Source organism: Rousettus aegyptiacus, unplaced genomic scaffold (assembly GCF_014176215.1).
Source record: "Rousettus aegyptiacus isolate mRouAeg1 unplaced genomic scaffold, mRouAeg1.p scaffold_m13_p_2, whole genome shotgun sequence".
NCBI lineage: Eukaryota > Metazoa > Chordata > Mammalia > Chiroptera > Pteropodidae > Rousettus > Rousettus aegyptiacus.
The window spans coordinates 98,552,159-98,573,203 of record NW_023416295.1 but is presented as its reverse complement, the minus strand read 5'-3'; the positions used below and the strand labels follow the sequence as shown (position 1 = coordinate 98,573,203).

General features: G+C 41.6%; 1 protein-coding gene across 2 annotated transcripts in view; it reads left to right on the top strand.

Moving 5' to 3' along the window:
- Positions 1-21,045, top strand: part of PLXNC1 (plexin C1) — a 137,335-nt gene that overhangs the window by 4,144 nt on the left and 112,146 nt on the right. For both annotated transcript variants that reach the window (XM_016150119.2, XM_016150118.2), the window contains exon 2: positions 14,436-14,573. In XM_016150119.2, the coding sequence (XP_016005605.2) occupies positions 14,436-14,573 (138 nt within the window). The remainder of the gene's footprint in view (positions 1-14,435; positions 14,574-21,045) is intronic.

Below are 21,045 nucleotides of genomic sequence, written 5' to 3'. Positions count from 1 at the left end.
CTTATCAAGTCTGAGGTTGAGTCTATCAGGAGCATTCCCATTTACCTGATGAAGACGCTCAGAATAACAAAGCAGGTGTCGGGGCCCTCCCTCTTAAACCCAGGTCTTGCATTCTCTACTTGTGTTTTCTTTCCATTACTCTGGTGCTTCTCAAACTTTTCCTTGAAAGTCCCCTAATTAAAAAGGCAGCAACCAACCTTCTCTAGGAAGTAGGGCTGAGATGGGGGGGGGAGGGGTGCCCCTTGATGTGTGTTTTAAAACTTCATGTTTATTTTTTTTTTCTTTCATTCCATTTTATAACATGTCTGTGTCCTTGGGTTAATATAAAAAATTAATGCTTAAGTTATAAGTTAATTAATTTAACTTCCTCCCTCTCTGAACTCTTGCAACTCATAGAAAGTGTACCTGGGTTGTGAAGTTTGATTGTTCCAGGTTTGTTCGGCTGACATAGTTGGGTCCTGGGGTTGTTTATGGCTTAAACGTGATGGCCATTCCTTCTGTAGACATTTTCTTATCCTCTTGGCCAACGGGACTGACTAGTTCGTTCCACCCCTTGGGGGAGACACACCCCCTTCTTCTACATTCACATAATTCCAAAGCCTGACATAATTTAACTGTCACGCAGACAACCACAGAACATTCACATGCTCTCCAGCAGACAGTAACCCAAGACACTTCCAGCTCCTGTGAGCAGAAGTGATGTCCCAGGGCCACTCGGCAATGCAGCCTTCTTGACCTCAAAATCTACAGTCTCTCTGTCCTGTTTATTCCTCCTTTAATTCCTGTTATGATCCTGTGTAGCTATTTTGAAATCTATAGGCCAGATGGTGACTTTTACCCTCATATATATATCTGCTATGCAAGGGTGGATTTTAAAAGCCCAACACTCACTTAGAGGGAAAAAGCAATCATAGTTACTATGTACTGGATAGCTATTATGGCCAGGCTTTGTGTTAAGCACTTTCTGTGCCTTATTTTTCGTTGATTCTCATAGACATCCAATGAAGCAACGACTGTAGTTATTATTTTGTAGGTGAAAAAATTGAGTCCCAGAGAGCTTTAATATTTTCCACAACTGGTAAATGGCAGTGGATTTAGAACCTGGGTGGTCTGGCTCAAGGACCTAAACTTTTAACCACTGCCATGGACAGTCAAGCACCATGGACATGGGGTTTTGGTGTCAGTCCTCTCCTGTGTGGAGCAACCTAGGCCCTTGCAACTGTTCTGATAGGATTAGCTGTTTGCAGACATAAGACTTAGGATAGAACACAGAATCCTTGACTTTGAACTGAGTTTCTGGGTCTGTATATTGACTGTCTGAAGTTCAGACTCTAGGAGGGTTATAGTTCAACTTTCACATATTATTACCATTCTTCATATGCAGGCTTATAAATGACCTCAGAGAGACCTACAGGGCCTAGAGGGACTGCTCCCGGTTTTCGTTCTTAGACACAGCCTAGCTCACAAAGTAAATCCAGATATCTCGGCCTAAAATCTGGGTTACTCTTGTCTTTCATAGCAGCCACAATTAAAATGTAATCCCCAGAAGGTCAGGAACCTTATAATATTTTGTTCTCTGTTGAAGCCAGGGTACTTAGCATGGTATCTGGTATATAGCTGGGACTCGAGACATATTTATTGAATTAATAAATGAAAGGTCTTGGAGGGTCACGTGGGAAATTTCTGTACTTAGCGGCAACACTTTCCTGAGTGTGGTCCCCTCATCCTCGCTTAACCATTGTGTTTTCTTAATGTCTGATGTGTCAGGGCCTCCTTTTTCCTAGCCCTAGGCTATCTGGCATCTTGCACTCCCTGGCACTTCCCAGAAGTCCCCATTCATTGGAACGGCCAAGCGTCTGGTCTTGCCAATCTGGGAGTTAACTTTAACCATAGAAACCCAGCATGGTTGGAGCTCGTATGGTATAATTTAATAATATACGTTATCATGCCTTTCAGCAATGAGAGGAAAGAGCTTTGTGCTATAGGTCAGCGGTTCTAAGAGTGGAATCTCTGGACTAGCATCATTAGCATCACCTGGGAACTTGTTAGAAATGCAAATTCTTGGGCTTCATATCAGAATTACTAAATCAGAGACTCAGAGTATGGAGGTGGGACTGCAAATCTATGTTTTGACAGCCGTCCTGGTGATTCTAATATATACTCAGGTTATGGAACCACTGCTGTAAGAAAATGCAATTTTGTGTGTGTGTGTGTTCCAGCTGAGGCACCTGGGATAAGAACTTGTTTTTTTTTTTTTTTCTTTTTCTTTTTATTGCATTTTAACTTAGGGCCATGTAAAGTAACTAGTTCATCTCATTACATTATTTTTCTTATTCTCTTCTAATTGTTCAAAGAAAAAACCTAGAAAACTTTCTAAATAAAACCTTTCAGTTTTTGAGTTTGTAGTCTGAGTCTCTAGAACCTATAGGTCATGATTTAATTAGTTCCTATTCTTGCATACAACAATGTATTTGCATTTCATTCCAAGATGTGGGGGATACTTTCAGAGTCTTCCATTCTTCTGTACTCCAGAACCAGTTCCACACACTGAAATTCTCTTTGAGGGTCTACCCTTTATAGCATCAATCCTAACACCAATTTCTAAGTCAGGAACAGTTGGTGGCATGAAAAAAAGATCTACTTAAGCAAGCTAAATATGGGGATGGGAGATTTAGTGGACAGAAGCATGTGGAATTACATAGACATCTAGGGATAGGAGCCAGTACTGTATCGTGGTTACATGCACAGACTTGGGAGACAGGTCAGCTGGGACCAAAGCTACCACTTACCAGTTGTGTGACTTTGGGCAAATTGTTTAACCTTTCTGTGCTTCGGTTTCTTCATTTATAGAAAGGCATCCTGTTTGCTTCATAGGATTATTATCTAGGTTAATGAGTTAACGTGTCTACGATGATCACTACTCAACTCATAGTAAATAGTACGTATGTACTTACTATCATCATCGTCATGTATTCCAAATAGTAACAGGTCGGGGCTCCTTGTGATGGAATTGGAAGGAGGTTCTGGACTCAAGGCAGCTTTGAAGGAGCTCAAAAGCAGCAAATGATAGATGCTCATTCTAAAATTTTTCAATCAACATGACCTAGCATGGCTGCTTCTCTCAGTCCTAGCAGATGGCCTCAGCTTCCTCAAATGTCTGCCCCTCAACACTTCCACCTGAATGTGCCACAGTCAGCCTTGTTGCCACTCTACCTCTCAATAGCATTTACCTTTCTGCATTGGCTACCCAATGACAACAACTTTCTATATTATTTAGTTCAAGTTACCAAGAAAGAGATTTTGGTCTCATACCATTAGACCCCTACTTCAGAGTAGGCATTTGTTGTCTTTGGACCAGATACTGACCCCTGGTCCAATCAGCAGGGAGTCAAACTTGTGATGGCCCCAGTAGATGCAGTGGGCATGTTCCCACAGGATGGAACAATGGAAGAGCTGCACCGTGACCATGTTGACTACAATAGCATGGTGGCATCTCTACCTCTGCTCAAGCTTCTTGATGGCCTCTGCCTTCTTTGAACATGTGGTGGCACATAGCTGATGAAGGCCTGCTCTGAGAAATCCCCAAATCTGCTGAGGGGCAATTTGTAGGCATCATTGGTCTAACTCGTTTGTGGAAACAGGGTAGTGATAAGTTTTTTTTTTTTCTTAAATGTATTCATAGTTTTTCTTAAATTAATTTTCTATCTTGATAAAAATGCTAATTTTTTTACTGTCTCAAAACCAAGTAGTTTTTACATTAATAGTTTTGTAATTCCTAAAAATTATTTAAATTTTTTATACTGTCAAAAAATTGTGACCTTCATTCCACAGTTTCCATCATTGATTTTCATATCAATTTGTCTACTCGGTAGTTAAACACAGTGTTCTCTTTGGAGAAGGTATGAGAGAGGTTTTGACCCCAAACACCCTTGCGCCACCGCCTGGGCCAGGGCTGGTTATGCAGAGGTCGGCAACTTTTTCTGTAAAGGTCAGATCTTCGCTATTTTAGGCTTTGCCTAAAATGACTCTGCCACTACAGTGTGGGAGCAACAATGGACAATACAATACAAATGCACAAGCAGGGCGATGTTCCAAAAAAACTTTATAGACCCTGAAATTCGAATTTCATATAATGTTCATTCATCATGAACTATTCTTCTTTTGATTTTTTTTTCAACCATTTAAAACCTAACATTCTTACCTCATGGTGGGCCACTCAAAAAACAAGCAGGCCAGATTTTGCCCACAGGTGGTATTTTTCCAACCCCTGATGTTGTGGAAAGAGAGTAAAACAAACCTTTACAGTGTAGTAAGACATTGTAAGTAAAACAAACAAACAAAAAAACTGGTAGCCCAAAGAAGGAGCATCAGACTCATCCTGGGGGTGGATCTGGGAGGCTTCAGAGAGGTGATGCTGAAACTGTGTCTTCGAGCCAAGTGGAGGAGGCAAAGAAGGAAAGTTCTAGAGAGAGAGAGTAACAGCTTGTGTACAAGCAGGAAGTTGCAAAAGCTTGTGAACCGCAGGTAGCTCACCCCGGCTGGGGAGTGTCCAGAAATGAGTGTGCAGGTCCAGATGGCAAAGGGCTTAATGAGACAGGCAAAGATGGCTGGATTTTATCCTGATGGTCCGTGGATTTTAGACTTTCCAAACACAGCCTTTAAAATAAATCTTAACCAAAAGCTAGATATGAGAAAAAGATTATCAAATTATCATTGACTTGCTGCTCTGAATGAGACTGTTGTTACCCAGCTGGGATGAAGCAAGGGGTTGGGAGGTTCCTAGAACCCTATGACTTGCCCCACCTCCCATGCCTGTCCTTGAGTCATCTCAAAGAAACTTCCAGGACTTCTGAGCAGGGTGTGAAACCCATGGCTGTGGCTAATAGAGATGAACAGCAGGGCTATTAGCCGGCATGATCCGATTGTGTTCTAGAAAGACTACTCGGAAGATAGAATGGATGAGGCAAGATTGCAGGCAAAATGACTGACTAGAAGGATGACTACTGTGCCAAGCACTGTGTGAAAATATTTCTATCAGTGGTAGATAGAGTAGACAATAAACATGTGGCAAATAAAGAAATTATTTTTATGTTAAAGTGATGATGGCGATAGCTTGCTGTGTACCCAGTGTTCTCAGTAGGTACTTTATCAGTATTCACTCATTTAATCCTCACCACAACCTATGAGGTAGGTAATATTACTGCCATTTTTCAGATGAGGAAACTGAGGTGTAGACTGAGATTGGGGCTATGAAGGAACTAAACAGGTGTTGGGAAGATGTCCTTTATAGAGATCGAGTTCACACCAGGAAGATGAGAGTGGGTAGTTATGGTCATCGCCATGAAGAGCTGGGAAGTGAGCAGACAAGAGAACATGTGTGAAGGCTGAAAGGAAGGACACTTTGGTCAGTTCGAAGAACAAAAGGCTAGTGTGGTTGAGTTGAGGGAGGTGGGGAGGGGTGGAGGTCGAAGAAGGGAGCAGTAGCTCCATCCTGTAGGCCTTGCGGGCTGCGGGAAGGAGATTTTACTTTTTTTTCTCAGCATAGAAGAGCTCGAAGAAGGGAAATGAAATTATTGGATTCGAATTCCCAAATAATGGCGGCTCTGTGGGTAATTCAAGTTGAGAGATTGATCCCAGTGGAAGCAGTGAAAACTGCAGGAAGCTCTCGACGTAGTCCAGGCAGAAAAATCATGTCACCTTGTTCTGGAGTGGTGGTGACACATTTGGAGAGAGACATGGATGCCGCGGATTGCAATAATCCAACCGAGGGATGCTGAAGACCCAAGCTGAGGTGGTAGCAGTGAGGGTTGAGAGATGAGATTGATGAAATAGCTTTTTAAGATGTAGAATTGAGAGGTGTTGGTGACCAATTAGAAGACAAATTTTTTTCATTTTTAAAGTTTGTATTGATTTTTAGATGCCTTTGGGACACCCAGGAAGAGCCAGTAGGCAGGCAGTTGGCAATGCAGTTAGGAACTGGGGATTTGCTCTGTAACTTTGCGAACTGCCTCCCACGCTGGACTGGCCGCGTTGGTCTCAGTGCAGTGCTGTTTGGGGTGGATGTGACTTGCGGGGAGTAGTAGGGTCTGCCTCATTTTTGTTTCCCAGGTGTCCATAGAGCTGTGTAACAAACACAGTGAGCCCTCAATAAATGTTCGTCAAACTTGGAAGAAGCTGCACCTCGTCTAATGGTGCAGCTTCTTCCAAGTTTGATGAACATTTATTGTCAAAGTGAAGACAGTGATTATAGCACATGGGATAAGAGTTTCCAAGACACTAGAGCTATGTTTATAGCAAGCAAAAAGGCCAAGGAAGGGGAATCTCCTTGTGACTCTCACCTTCGAGGCTGCATTCCCGGTCATTCCCCCACACCCTTCCCCCCCAGCCTGGTGTGGACAGAGTCTGCTTGAGAAGCGTGTTCTCTAACACCAGCTGTCTCTAGTCAGTGCTCATTGACATCCTCCTGAGGCCTCTTTCTCCATCAGTGACTGGGGTTTAAAATTAGATTCCAAGTGCCGACCTTGGTTTCTCTGAGGCAACAGAACAGGGTAGATAGCCCAGGTTAGCCGGTAGTTGTAGGTGTCACCAAATACATGCCAGCATCCTGTGTGCAGCAGTCCCTGCATGCCCCTTAAACCAGGGGTTCCTCACCCCATGGAGCCCTCGTGCTGTGAATCTCTGGCGAAGTCTGTAGACCTCTTCTCAGGAAAATGATTTTAAGTGCATAAAATAAAAACAATTGTAAAATGAACCAATTATATGTCAAACTATTCCCATTTGAGAGCTAGTAGTATATTTTAACACATTAAATAACAAGATCTAGGAGCACTAAAAACCATAATTTCACACTAAAGAGAAACATAAATAATATTTTTGAGATAGATCTGAGTCGATAACCAAATGATATGAAAATATCTAATTTCTTCTGGTGACAAAGTCAGAGGTTCAGTTGATACCACTGTGTCCTACGTTTATAATTGAAGGTACTGCCAAATTTCAGTTACAGTTTGCTAAAATAAAGGTTTTTTCCTCATCCAATTTCATGGATTCCCTGAATTCTATCCATGAACTGTGGATGTCAGTGGAACTCCCCCTCCAAATGTTCATTTCAGTTACCAAGTGTTTTTGAAACCAAGGACATGAAATGTAAAGTGTTGCGTTTTGTTTCAAAACTTATTTGATTGGCTTATTTCAACAATAGAAGGCTTATTCCCATTTGTATTACTGATCAAGACTTGGCCATGGGCAAGTGCTCCATAAATGACGGGTGCATGAAGAAACCTCAGAAACGTTAACTGACTGCCAGACTCAGAGCTCATAAGTAATAGAGCTTGAACTTGAACCCACTCACATCATTTTTTACTCAAATTCTCATGTTCTTTCTATTCTTCCATGCTACTATTATGCTATTTTTATTTTAAAGAGTTAACTCAATAAGAGGCATGTTCCTAATTTATTCTGATCATGAGAAGGAAAAGTCCTACTAATTTTAATCAGAGAACACCTAAAGTACTTGGTTTACTTCTCAGAGCCACATTTTAAGTACACTGAATCTGTGGCTGAGATGGCAAAAGCCCCAGAAACTGTCTCGTATAAGCTATCAAGGAACCATGGATATGAAATTTAGAGAAGGCCAAGATACTATCATGTAGTTTAGTATTGCTTCCCAAGGCAGAATTAAGGCCCAGGGTTTACAATGGGCAAAATTTGACTCTGTTGAAGAACTCTGTAATATTTAGGCTTACTCAGCAAGGTGCCATGGTTGCTTGTTGAGATATTGACTGAAACCATTCAAACATTGATCCATGTATTTATTCATTCATTCAATACTTGTTTATTAACAACCAATTACATGCCGGATGCTGAGGTGTATGCTCTGTTTTAAAGTGTAGAATAAGATGAACGATGGTAGAGCTGAGTCTGCTCAGAAACAGACAATAAATAAAAATTTTAAAACAGTAATTATAGTAAGTATTTTGTAGGAAACGTAATAGAGTGCTATGATTCCGAATAACGACTAGGGTAGGAATGGGAAGCTCTATAGTAACGTGTCCATGAGGAGGTGCCACTGAACTTGGAACGCCCCCTCCCCCCCAAAATAAAAAGACCAAGCCTACAAGGGAGCGAAGAGGGAAAAGGACGAAACTAGAAAAAGTAGCATGTGCAAAGGCTCTGAGGCAGAAACGTGTTCAAGATTCTGAAAGAAAGCCACTGTGGATATTGAAGCAGAATAAAGGGGAGGAGTGACAAGGAATAAGTCTGAAGAAGTGATCAGAGACCAGTTCATGTAAGATCTGGGAGCCATTTGGATTTAATTCTAAGTGTGCTAGGAAGCAATTGAAGAATTTTAGGCAAGTGGTTAGCATGACCTATGTTTTATTTTAAAGGATTACTCTGGTTACTGGATGGAGAATAGATTATAGGTTGAAAGAGAGAGACCAGGGGCCTCTTGGAGTAGGTCAGGAATGAGATGATGGGAGCTTGGACTGAGTGGAGACCATGAGATGGAGAAGATAGGCTTGAGATTGCTGGGAAATTCAGCAGAGATTTTTCTTGTATTGGAATTGGGGAGTGATGGAAAGAGAGGAGTTGAGGGTCATCGGTGGTGCTATTTACCATGATGATGAAGACTAGAGAAGAACAGAGTTGAGGGAGGAAATGTCTGGATAACCATCTTCCAGCAACTCTGAAACCTTGTGATAGATTGCATTGGTTCTCGAAGGGGATGATGCCATTTATTTAGTGGGTATTTAGAAATGTGAGGGACAGAGCTTTTGCATAGTCAGCATGATGAGAGAGCACCGTTGGCATTTTGTGGACAAAGGTCAGGGATACTAAAAGTCCTGCATTGCCCAGGACAGTGCCCACAGTGAAGAAAGGTCCCATCTGAACACCAGTAGCTTCTTCATGGATAAACGTTGATGGACTGAGTCTCTTTCAACTCTAGGAATCTAGGAAAATACGTTTTTTGCACTATCAGCCATTTATATCTTTTTGTGAATTATTTGAATCAGGTTGTCTTTTCATAAGTAATTGAAATTAGCCATAGGGAAGAATGGAGATTTAGATGGGAGATGGGGAGTAAAGCAGGTAAAAGGAAGGATAAATCTTGGAGAGTGAGATGTGGCAGTAGGTAGGGCTCAGAGGCTATAAGACACTGGAACCTTTGGAAGGACGGAAGAAGGTGTAAGAGCAAGTAAGAGGATGTGAAATACAAACTTTGCCACTTTGTATATTTCTTGTGGCTGCCTAGTGTAGAGATGCCTGCCTAGCTATGTCCCCAAACTTTTCTCCATTCCTCCTGCACTCTTTGAACTTCTCCTTTTTAACATTTGAGTCCCAAAGTAAATTCTTCCTTCAGATAGTCAGAGAGGTGCTATAGATGAACTTAGAACCTGATTGGTGCTAGGTACTCTAGAAAAATAAGGAAAAGTGACAGGAGCCTTAATGGCTAATGAAATCACAGTCTAACTTGGGTGAATAATTGTTCTTTCTTTCTCTTAAGCTTGATAAAGATCATTTTCTAAATATTTTCATGCACATGATTTCATTTGGGCCTCTCAACAATGCTGATAGACAGGACATGTGTGTTAGAGTGTCCATTTTACAGATTATATCATTGAGGCTCAGAGACTTAACTTGCCAAGATCAAGCAGCCTGTAAGGGACAGAGCAGGGGCCAGCACTTGGGCATACGGCTCCTGCTGAGGTTTCCTAACTGCAAATGAGCCCTTGGGCTAGTAATAGAATGTGATGAAAAAACTGCTTCCAAGTAAGTCTATGCCAAAGGGTAGCAGAATTCAAAATTAGCTGCTCAAGAGGCATTTTATCAATGTGTAAGAAGTTCATGGGGACACAGTTGGTATTTGCTGTGACCTCATAAGGAAAAAACAAAACCATGAGTCCTTTTAGCACGTTGTGGGCAAAAGACTTGACTCTTGCTGGGTCCGCAACACTTGAGGCCCTACTTCTGTGCACGTTCCCTCTGGCTGTTCCCATAGTGGCCGCAGCATGGCTGTGAACACCCTGCATGAGCTTTGCTGAGTCAGGGAATCTTTTGCGTTGTAGGGGCAGAGCCACAGTGCTACTCAGTTCAGAAGGTACCATTCACACCCTAGAATACATGACCGGCACCCCCTGGAGTTGTACAGTACACACTGAGAGTGTTTATTGTCAGTGAAGGATAGCATGCAGGTCACGCCGTTTACCTCATGCTCTGCCCATTGCTCTGCGTGCTCGCACACGCATGCACACACGCATGCACACACGCATGAATGTCAGCTCTAACCCCTTCTCAATTGCTTCCGTTCTACTTTGGTATATCAGGCCCAAGGCTCTCTTGTTTTCTGCCCAAACATCATTTGAGACAAGGTAACTTTTTTCTCAAACTAAAAAATCTTTTCCTCTCAAAGCAGGCTGAGGTGTAGGCGTGACGTTATGGTGAGACATGGCAGACAGGAGAAGCAGAATGACAACTGAGGGAACCAAGAAAGCCCAAAGGGGAGACAAGGTTTAGAGTCAAATCAAGATTGGATTTTGTCATGAAAGGCAGAACTGGCAAAAGCATCATTACAAGGCATTAACCTTGTTACACACAGACGAACAAGCAGAGGCTGGGATTCAGAAATAAATTACACATAATAAACTAGACAGAATAGGCTGAGAGCAACATTAATGATTATGCCCTGAGGGGAGAGAAGGGCAAGAAGGAAAATAGGCCCAAGAAACAGTAAGAATAACCTCTGGACACAGGGGGCCCACTGCACTCTTGCCCTCCCCCCGGCCTTTTTCTCTTTGGCTCCCTAGGTGTTAACTTCACTTTTGTGAGAAGGTTTCTCTGGGGCCTGTCTTTCTTTTGTTTTCATTTGCCGAAATGAGCATAAGAAAGCCATTCAGAGGGCTCCCTTTTCCATTCAAGGGGACCTGTCCATTTCTGTGTGTTTTCAGTACAAAAGAATCCATTTCCATTCAACCAGAGCAGCCCTTAGGTTTTATGTGAGGGCCAAGCCCGCTCTTTCCTATTTTCTTCCAGGCTCCCTGTCGTAATTGGCTACACAATCCTGACTCTGGCTAGCATCCTCCAGGGGGAAAGAAACAGGCACTGATCCAGCTCCTGGTCACTCATAGCTAAGGAAGAGCTGGAGTCTAGTGCCAGCTCCAAACAAGCCATGACTCTCATTTCTTACACAATGACTTGCTTTTGGTCGCAGATAACAGAAAACCTAATCAAGAACAGCTTAAACCATGACATCTGTTGTTAACTTAGTAAAAAGTTTAAAGGTTGAAAGTCTTTTCTCAGCCATGTCCTCAAGAACCTAGGGCTTTTCATTGTCCCCCTGCACCAGTCTTAGCATGCTGATTTTAATCCTCTATCTTGAGTACCATTCTGTGCATGATGGCCCCACACAACTGATTTCAAAGAGATGAATTGTGGGAAGAAGGCAAGCGGGCTCACCTTCAGAGCCTCCTCTTATCAAGGAGGAAGCTTATTCCCAGAAGCCCTGCAAAAGGACTTCTTGTATCTCATTGGCCAGAACTGGGCCACATGGCCACCTCTAGAGTTAAGGGGTAGGAAAGCAAGTATCTGGTAATGCGGAATATGATTACCATTAGGCTTGGCACAATCATGATTTGCCCAGGCTTAGGTTTATTGCTACTTGAGCAAAGGTATGGTTCTTGTGGCAAAGAAAAGGTGGGAATACTGCCATGGGTATGACAGCAACTATTTGTGTTTCGAAATAAAGTAACGATAGAAAACATGGATTATGTATTATTACTGGCCAGATACTGTTTTAAGCTTTACTGAGGCTTGTGTAACAACTCATTCTGTCCTCATAAGTCTATGGCGTAAATGCTGTTATCATCACTTCCATGGAGAAGGAAACTGAGGCACAGAGAGATTAAATAATGTGCCCCACGTTACTTAGCTAGAAGGTGATAGAGACAGGATTCAAACCCAGGATGTCTGGCTCACTATCCTACACTGCTCTTATTAGGTAAGATGATAAAATACTCCAAGTAGCATATAGCAGGTACATGTTACTACTAATGATACTAGCTAACACTTATCAACATGTTATAATTTCTACTATCATTATTACCTCTTCTTCATAACCACCCTACTAATCAAGTTTCATTAGCCTTATTTACAGCTGAGAAAGCTAGCCTACGACAGGGTTAAATAATTTGCCCTGGTCACCCAGTGGGTGAGAATCAAGCCCCAGTACAAATCTAACCTCTCTAGCCCCTTGTTCCAAGGAGTTTCTTCTGTGCCACCAGCTCTCCAGTTTGGGAATGATGATTTCATGGCTGTTCTACTTACCCATGCTATTGATTCGGGACTTCATTTGGAAAACTGCAACTGTTGAGGAAGTCAGAAGTCAGGGAAGAACACTAGAAAGACTAAGATGGAAATTTGGAAGCAGTTTTCTTCTTGTTCCCTTTCAGCTCTTGAGCTGCCTCTGTGTTTGGAGCCAGTCTTTCACAAACAGTATCTCAACCCACGTCAGCAAAGGCAACCCATAATGTCATGGTTCTTGGCTAATCAAAATAGCTACAGTATTAAGCACCTACTATATGCCAGATACGGAAGTACACTGTTGCATTTGGTCCTTGTGGATGGATAATCAACAATCCACAGTCACTCCTCTTTCTGTGTCATGAGATGAGAGAGAATGGAATCCTCTAGCCGAAGATAGTGGTATTAGAACATTCCAGATGCCCAGAGATGATGCCCTCTTCTCTGAATTAGCCTCTCTGCTCTTCTCAAATATTTAATAAAAGTAACAAGCAAAGTTGGCCGATGTTAAGTTTGAACAATTTTAGTTTTATTTTAAAGCAAGATGTGTGGTTTGGTTTCTTTTTTTATTTAAAGGTCATCTGATTTTTCTTCTGCTCATCCTTATCTAAACAGTGATCTATTGTTCTAATCATAGAACCACAGAGATTTTTTTCCTTAACTTTAATAGGACAGTTCCTCATCTTCCCCAACTGCATGAAAAGTGTCTTTTAACAGAGAAAATAAAATTTCTAATAGGCTTTCCAAAAGTCTTCTTAAACTGAGTTCACTGTGGAATGTTTTATGCAAATAAGTCACTTTCTCCCTAGGTTATGACATCTTTTCCTTGAAAAGTGATCATGGCATTGGATAAATCCTTGCTAGCTTATCTCTTCCTCACAGCGCAACTTCAACAAAGAAATATAAATGCCACTTTTAAAGGCTTCAGAAATCAATTTAGTCCGTGGATCCATTCAGTATAGATGTTAATGAAATTTGATTGGTTAAAAAATAATGAATATTTAATAAGACATAAATTGAAAGACATAAACACTGTTGGTGATAATATAATGGAGTTAATAAGTCTCAGCCTCCCCCTGCCTAAACCCCTTCCCAAAACAGGGTGATTTTAGGATTCATGGTGATACTTACTGAAGTTTGCCAGCTCTCTCATTGGCTGAAACTTAAATATGCCTTTGAAAACCTTAGTGCAGTTGGGAACTGAGCTCTGGCAGATAAAGTATGCTATCACACTGTGCTGGGTAGCTACAGACGGCAACGACTCTTTCTAGCTCTGTATCTTCCAGAGACTTGTATAACAAACTCAGTTTCCTGCCGTTGAAGGCAGGAAGCAGCATGAAACACTTCATGCCTTTAAGAAAGAAAAAGGCATTTTGGCCAACACTGTCTGCTCTGGGTTAAAAGAGGAGCTTTATTTAATGATCAGGAGCAAGCATGTGATTATACGGCCTCAGACCATTTAAATGCCTTTGGGTGGGAAGTTATGCTTTTCGTTTCTTCTTCAAAGGCATCAGCACCAGGTTTCGCCCATTCAGTTCCTCTTCAGATCTGTGGCTCTGTTGTTCCACCATCCATGACCATATCTTTCCCTCTCTACCCTCTGAATGAATTACCCTGTCTTTGGGCTTCACATTGTACCCTTCATGTAAATTGAGAATCCCTTCTCTCTGTCATCACACCCAATAGGCTGGTCCGTCTCACATCTAGTGAAATGGCTTGTTTAACCTTGCAGAAGCCAATCCCTAGCTAAAATAAATTGCAGCAGAATCCTGCAAACAGCCAAGTGTAAGATTGTCTCCCTCCCAATTCAGCAGTGGGCTCTCTCTTGGCAATAAAGTAGAACTCAGTTTCATATATCAGCTGAGGGAGTGTTAAATGGATGGCTAGCTCACTGCTGGCAATCAATACATGTTAATACATAGTAAACAAATGGCTTTCTATGGGCTGGGCAACTGTGGTGATTCTGCAGATAAAAAGGATAAGAGGTTGTTCCTGGGGATCTCATCTAAGAAGATGTATTTGGGGCTCAAATAGGATCCTTCCCAGGTGGGCATGAGTGACATTTAATCATCATGAGAATTATCGCTGTTAAAAATTATCTTTTTTTTTTTTATTTGTGCATTTGTGTGCATGTTCAGAAAGAAGAGAAACCTGAAAAAGTCCAACCAATCGCATCATCTACCTTGATCCATTCTGACCTGACATCTGTTTATGGCACCGTGGTAATGAACAGGACTGTTTTATTCCTGGGGACTGGAGATGGCCAGTTACTTAAGGTTGGTTTTCTATGCCTTCTTCAGTGTCAATTCTGATAGTGATCCATTTTGTGCTTTTTGATTTTTTATTTGTTATTTTTTATTGCTTCTGGGTTATATACAAGAGTATACCAACTGCTTTGTGAACTCCTCAGTGACCCTCGGAAATGGCCTGAAAGAAATTTCTAGAAATCCGTATGTAATAACCTTCCTATCCACATAACAGACCACAAGACACTTATTTCCAGGGGTACGGAGGATATTTCCCCTTTCTTATTCATTAGATGCCTGGGTGAGGTAAAGGGTGGTCTGGCCCCCACCCTATCCCTGACTCACCTCCGTAAGACATTTAACCTTTGAATTTTATCTCTTTTATAATGGAAATGTACAAAGCACCTGATTTCTCACAGCTTCAAAGAGATAAGCAGTCATAGGGCTTGAAAAGAGGAAAAAAAAAAAACAGGTGTTCCTTCCCCCCCAGCCCACTTGCCACCCACAGAGGGGGTTTGTTCTTTGCCCTTTGCGCCCACACACCCCACGGAGAGGTTAGGGATCTGAAGGCCTTTGAGAGTCCCTTGACTTTCATCTCCAAGGACTGTACTTTTCCACTCTCTGGACTCACCACTGGTCAGGTTGAGATTTTTTATATACTTGGGAGAGAGGCAGTGAGTGAGAAGGAGGAGAAAATAAAATCAGAGATACGTAATGACTTGTCTGAAATTATGTAGTAGTTATCTTTTCAGTTTCTCAGCAAACACTTACCGAACACCTCCTGTGGCCTCCACCAACATTTGTGGGTGGGAACTGCACTGTTTCTGTTCCCCTAGACTGATATTACTTTGCCTCTCTGTAGGCAGTCGATTTACTACAGCTCAGATTCTAAATTAAACATTAACAGATTTGTTTTCCCAACTGATCTCTCACTGATAACTAGCTGTGTGACTTTAGGTAAATTGTCTAACCTCTCTGAGACTCCATTTCCTCATCTGTAAAATGAGATTGTACTAGCCAACCTAAAAACCCCCTTCCTTTCTGATGATCTCCAATCCTGTTTTCTGTGTACTTATCCCCGCCTCTAGCCAAACCTATCTGCTTACTCTTCTCCAAATGTGCATTGTACAGTCCTGTTCCCATACCTTTACTCACACTGTACCCCATTTCCTGAATTGCCTTTATCTCCCCTCTGCTTTATTGAATCCTAGGTCTTTACGCTTTGGCTTAGATCAAACTCCACCTTGTCTTCGAGGACTCCTAAGACTGTAATGATCATGTTTTCCCCTCATCTCCTGCAATACTCACTATCTGTATCATTCTTTCGGCTCATTACAAATGTCTTGCTTTGATGCCTAAACTTTTCTCTTGTGTTGGTCTGGCCTTCCCAACTTGATTTTAAGCTTCTTGAGAAGGGGGCCATGAATGCTCATAGCCTGATACAGTGTGGAGTGCTTGGTAGGCATTTGATTTAATCTGTTTTCTTTGGAGGAAACCCAGTAACATATGGGAGGGAGTTTGTTTGTATACACGTTCTTTTAAAATATACATTGATCATCTTTCCTGTTGTGTTAGCTTTATTTCCCGGGGAAAGGTAAACACCCATCAGTCATCCTACACAAGTCACTGGGTACCATGAGATGACGTCTGTAGCTACAACCTGGTCAGGCCGATTGGACCCGTTAACCTGGCAGAAGTTCCCATCAATCCTTACTGGCCTCCTCACCAATTATCTCTTCAGATTCGGGATATTTTTGACGAGTGTTTTGACAAGAACACTGCTTCCCCAAAGCTGAGCCAACCAAACTGTTACATGGTAAATTGGAGGTGAAGGAACACTTGGCTATAAATAGTTCCCCAGGGGAAGGCCTGGTTTCGCCCCTCCTGTTTGTTCATCCTAGCAGCCCCTGTGCAGCTGGGCAGTTTTTAGAGATGTTGTGGCATGCCAGAGGGGCGGGACAGCTGCAGCCTCAAGCTGCTGAGGAAGAAGTAGCTGATGGAAGTCTCACCCTCAACATCTGTACGGGGTACCCCCTCAAAAGCTACATCTATGACCTTGTTTTTAGAGTCCGAATAACAAGGGTAGGTTGGTTTTTATTTGTTTTGTGACTGCTAACATTTATAAAATACTTCCTATGTGCCAGTAACTCTATATGTTCTAGGTAATTCTGTCTTCCCAGACTCAGTGAAGTAGATATATTATTCCCATTTTACAGATGAGGAAACTGAGGCCCAGAGACGTTGGATGATTTGCCCAAGGTCACACAGTGACAGATCAGGGCTTCGATCCTGCAGTGATTTCAGAGACTGAATTAATATCCCTCATGACTTTATAACCTCTGCCCCAGCATAGGCTCCCACCCTCTGAAGATCCTCTCAGGAGAGTGGCAAGCATGTTGATATGGAGTCCCTGGTGAGGAACCAATGCTCCTGGGGTGGGTCCAGAGGTCTTGGAGACTCAGCAAAGAATTTCAGCTTGAGAAGAAGGCAGACCATCTGACCGAGGGCGAACCTCATGGGCATGATAACTTCCTGGGAATTAAACCCCACCCTCGCTTCCCTCAGGAAGCTTCCCTCCCTCAGAAGGGGTCTGTGAAGGAGGCATGTGAGATGATCAGGCTCCCTAAGACAGCCCAGCAATTCCCAAGACTCCCCTTTGCATCTTGTATGCAGATTCTCCGATGGAGCCCCTGAGAGACTACCCAGAGTCCTGAGACCTGGGACTGTGTAGATGAATGGGAAGACAAAGATAATCGCCAAATCCCTTTTATTTGAAAAACTTGAAGCTTCTTTCTTGCCAGACTTGTCACCAGAACTGTTAGAAAAGCCAAGCATTGATAGACATAAGTTTGGCTTCTTACTCGCTGTCGCAGAGTGAAGGTACTAATGAGCAGTGAAAAACAAAACCCAACCCAAGGCGGCCAGCGGCCAGCGGGAGGAGGAGGGGGAAGAGGGCTTGGATCAGCTGCAGGCTGACTCATCAGTTTCCCAGTGATCAAGAGCTGATGGAATTTTGACAGACACCAGGCACTGTAGTATGTACTTGTTTGGATGAGAGGCAGGAAAAAGCAGTTGGAGGCCAATTGCCATTTTTTAACCACCACACATACACACACAAAAAATCCCAGACTGCTTAAATCTCTGAAAACCTCGTGGAGTTTTCATGTAATTTGGTGTACTTTTAAATATCATGTTATTGTTTTATTGTAAAAGTAATATATGCTCATAGAAAAAGCTGCAGAGCAGCAGGGGAAAAGGGGGAAGCAGAGAAAAAATGCCCCTAGTTCTGTTATGCAGTGGCAACTGCTGTCAGTGGTTTAGATTTTTTTTTTTACATTGTTGAGGTCAGACTGCAATTTTGCATCCTTTTTTCTTCAGTTATGAGAGAAAATGCTTACATTAAAATGTTATGACAAGCCTTTTGTAAATAGTATTTTTAAATAGCTGTATCATATTCTGTTATGAGGAAATATTATTTTGAGCTTAAGCTGAAATAGTGAATCACTTTTAAAGTGTCTTTAAAGATATGCACTTCTTCCTAGTGACTTACCTCCAAATGTAAGACTTTACCGATGATAAGTGGAAAAACTAAAGATTTGACAGTGTGCTAATAACTTTACTGCCCTCTTTCTCCTGCATTTATTCCCAAGTCCCTTTATAAGATTTTAGAAAAATTGAAGGAATTTAGAACTGAAAGAGTCCTTTGAGAGTATCTAATCTGCCATCGTATTTTATCAACGTGCATTCCTAATGGTTGGTTATGAGACAGGTTATGTTCAGTCACTCCCCCACCCCACCCAGTTATTTCCTCATTTCACTTTTTTATTAAACATGAATGCATTCTATAATTTTTCAGTTGTCAGCGTCTCCACTGAGATCAGCTGAAAAAGAAGTATGGTCACACTGAACTCAGCTTTTTGGGAATTTATATCACACATGTTCCATAACCAGGACACTGAAAAGTGTACCCATTTTTATAAACACATGCTGAATCCTTCTCCAAATTGTGGTGCAGCCTATCATGTGGTTTGGATTCCTCTGAGCTGACTGTCGTATATAGAAAATTGTCCTTATTTCAAGGGCAGAATTGAATATTTTGAGCTTTTCTGGGAGGTAAAATAAGTAATAACAGAATATGCATGAAATTTGAAATTTGTAACTTTACGCATGCCCATTAACCTTTCTTGTAAAGCATAAAAGATAAGAAGGCAGCAGGCGAGGAATAATAATAGCTAATATTTCTGAGCTCTTACTATGTGCCAGGCATCAGAACCAGTGTCTGCTTGGGTTAACTCATTTAATCCTCACAAGTCAATACTATTACCATCCCAACTTTATAAATGAGAAAACCTAAGGCTTAGAGAAGTTAGGTAACTTTCTCAAGGTGATTTGAACTGAAGCAATCCATCACCCAAGTAAACTGCACTGGTAATTAAAATGTAGTATGTAGAGCTTCATAGAGTTAGTAGAACTGGTTTTTGTTTTTTAATTTTTTTTCTAATATTGGACTATCTCAGCTAGTACCAAGATACTAGTATTTGAGATTTCCTGAGAAGGAGCTATGGCTTCTGTGGTTTTAGTTTGTTTCTATTTGGGGATAGACTTCTGTATTAGAAGAAGGAAGAGTCTTTCGTCTTGGGTTTGCAAGTAGCTCATGGGAGCCTCTTAACCCCCTTGGGAGCCCTTGCTTTTCCTAAAAGCGGGTTCCTCTAGGAAATCTGTATTCAAGTTGATTTTTGGAACAGCTCCAGCAATAGGAGGCTAGTGTTGGGTTTCTTCAACATCCCTAGGACTGAAGTAGGGTTTAGGGTACAGGAAGTCATAGCATGCACATCCTTACCCCTATCCAGCAGAAAAGTGCTGCTGCCCTCAAAACCTTACTCCCATTAGTAGATTTCAGTTATCCAAACCATGGAGCAAAATTCAACCTAGTTCCAGAAAGTTCTTCCTATATTCTAACAGTAGAAAAACTATGTGACAACCTCAAGAGGCTTTCTGTACTCTGGTTTTTAGTTTTCAAGTAAAAGAAAGAGAAAACAAAAATAATAAAATCTCAGGCAAGTTGTACGTATTTATATTCCCACAGAAAGTTCAAATAAGAGAAAGGAGACCATGAGGAAACCAGGACAGGGCCTGGGGCCAGAAGTGAGGGTGATGGTGATGGCTGGACCGAGGGAATGGATCAAAAAGTAAAAACAGAAAGTGCCAAAACTTAGAGATGGGATCCGTGGCTGGCTGTTGAGAATGTCATGTAAAGCTATTTCAAGTTCACCCCTATCTCATTCATCTCAGTTTGTGAGTTTGCAGGGAGTCTCCAGTTTAGAGTTTTACTCCCTGTAATCCACACATCTGGAACTTATGGTTCAAGCTGTACACTTCTCTTACTACTCACAATGAAATAAGTAGATTGTGAACAAGACAAATTCGCCTTAATCTTTATATTTATTTCATCTTTATTATGCCTAACTATGGAAGCACATTAAATGCTGTTGGATAATTACTTTGATTTTGCGTGTGTGTGTGTGTGTGTGAGAGAGAGAGAAAATAAGTGAGAAGATTGGCCTGTTTGGCCTTCAACAGGTTTGTCCTACAAAGTGAGGCATAAGAAATTTGGCATAAAATATTTGAACTTTTTGAACACATGGCTTTTCTATTTCATGGTAATATTAAAGAAAAGAAATAGTCTTGTTTAGTTTTCTCCCTCCTCATTTTCCTCTCCGTGCTATATTTCCCATGGATGGTGTCGAATTTGTAATGCAACTAACTGTACAGTGTGGCAGTTTCACACATCATACGTTTCAGGACTGTACTTGTTGGTTTGTTTGTTTGATTTTTTTTTTTTTTTGTATGGGGCAAAAATCCCAAGGCCAGTTAATAGCCTACCACAAGGCTTCAAGAAGATGTCAAAAGAAACAGTATTTGACATGAACTGAAATTCTCCATTGGGGAAAAAGCCTACACTGGGTTTAGCTGGAAAAATGTGAAAAGCCTGATAAAATTTCGAATGCTAATAGAATATTTTTTCATTTAATAAATATTTATTGGGCACCTTTTATGTGTCAGGCACTGTTCTGGGTGTTGAGGTTAAAAAGTAAACAAAAGTAAACAAAACATGTTCCTGCTCTCATGGTGGAAAGAAAAGAAACAAGTAAATGGATTAATCAATGATAAAGTTGTTTCAGATAGCAATAAGTGCCGTGAAGAAGATGGAGTGACGGGGCACAGTAGAAAGGCGACCAGGGAAAGCTCCTCAGAGGAGGCAATGACATTTTAGACTTGAAAGAGGAAGGGGCACACCAGCGTAGTGTGTACGTGGCAGAGGCTCAGGTTGACTTCAGATTAGAGCTACAAAGGCATATCCTGGAAGCAATAGTAAAAATCCACATCACACCCAGGAGTGTGTGTGATTTGGATAAGGTTTCTTATGCAAAGTTCAACCCATTTTGGGTTTCTGTGACTCACCATTACTTCCTGCAGCACTTCACTGATCATGCTCTTTTTC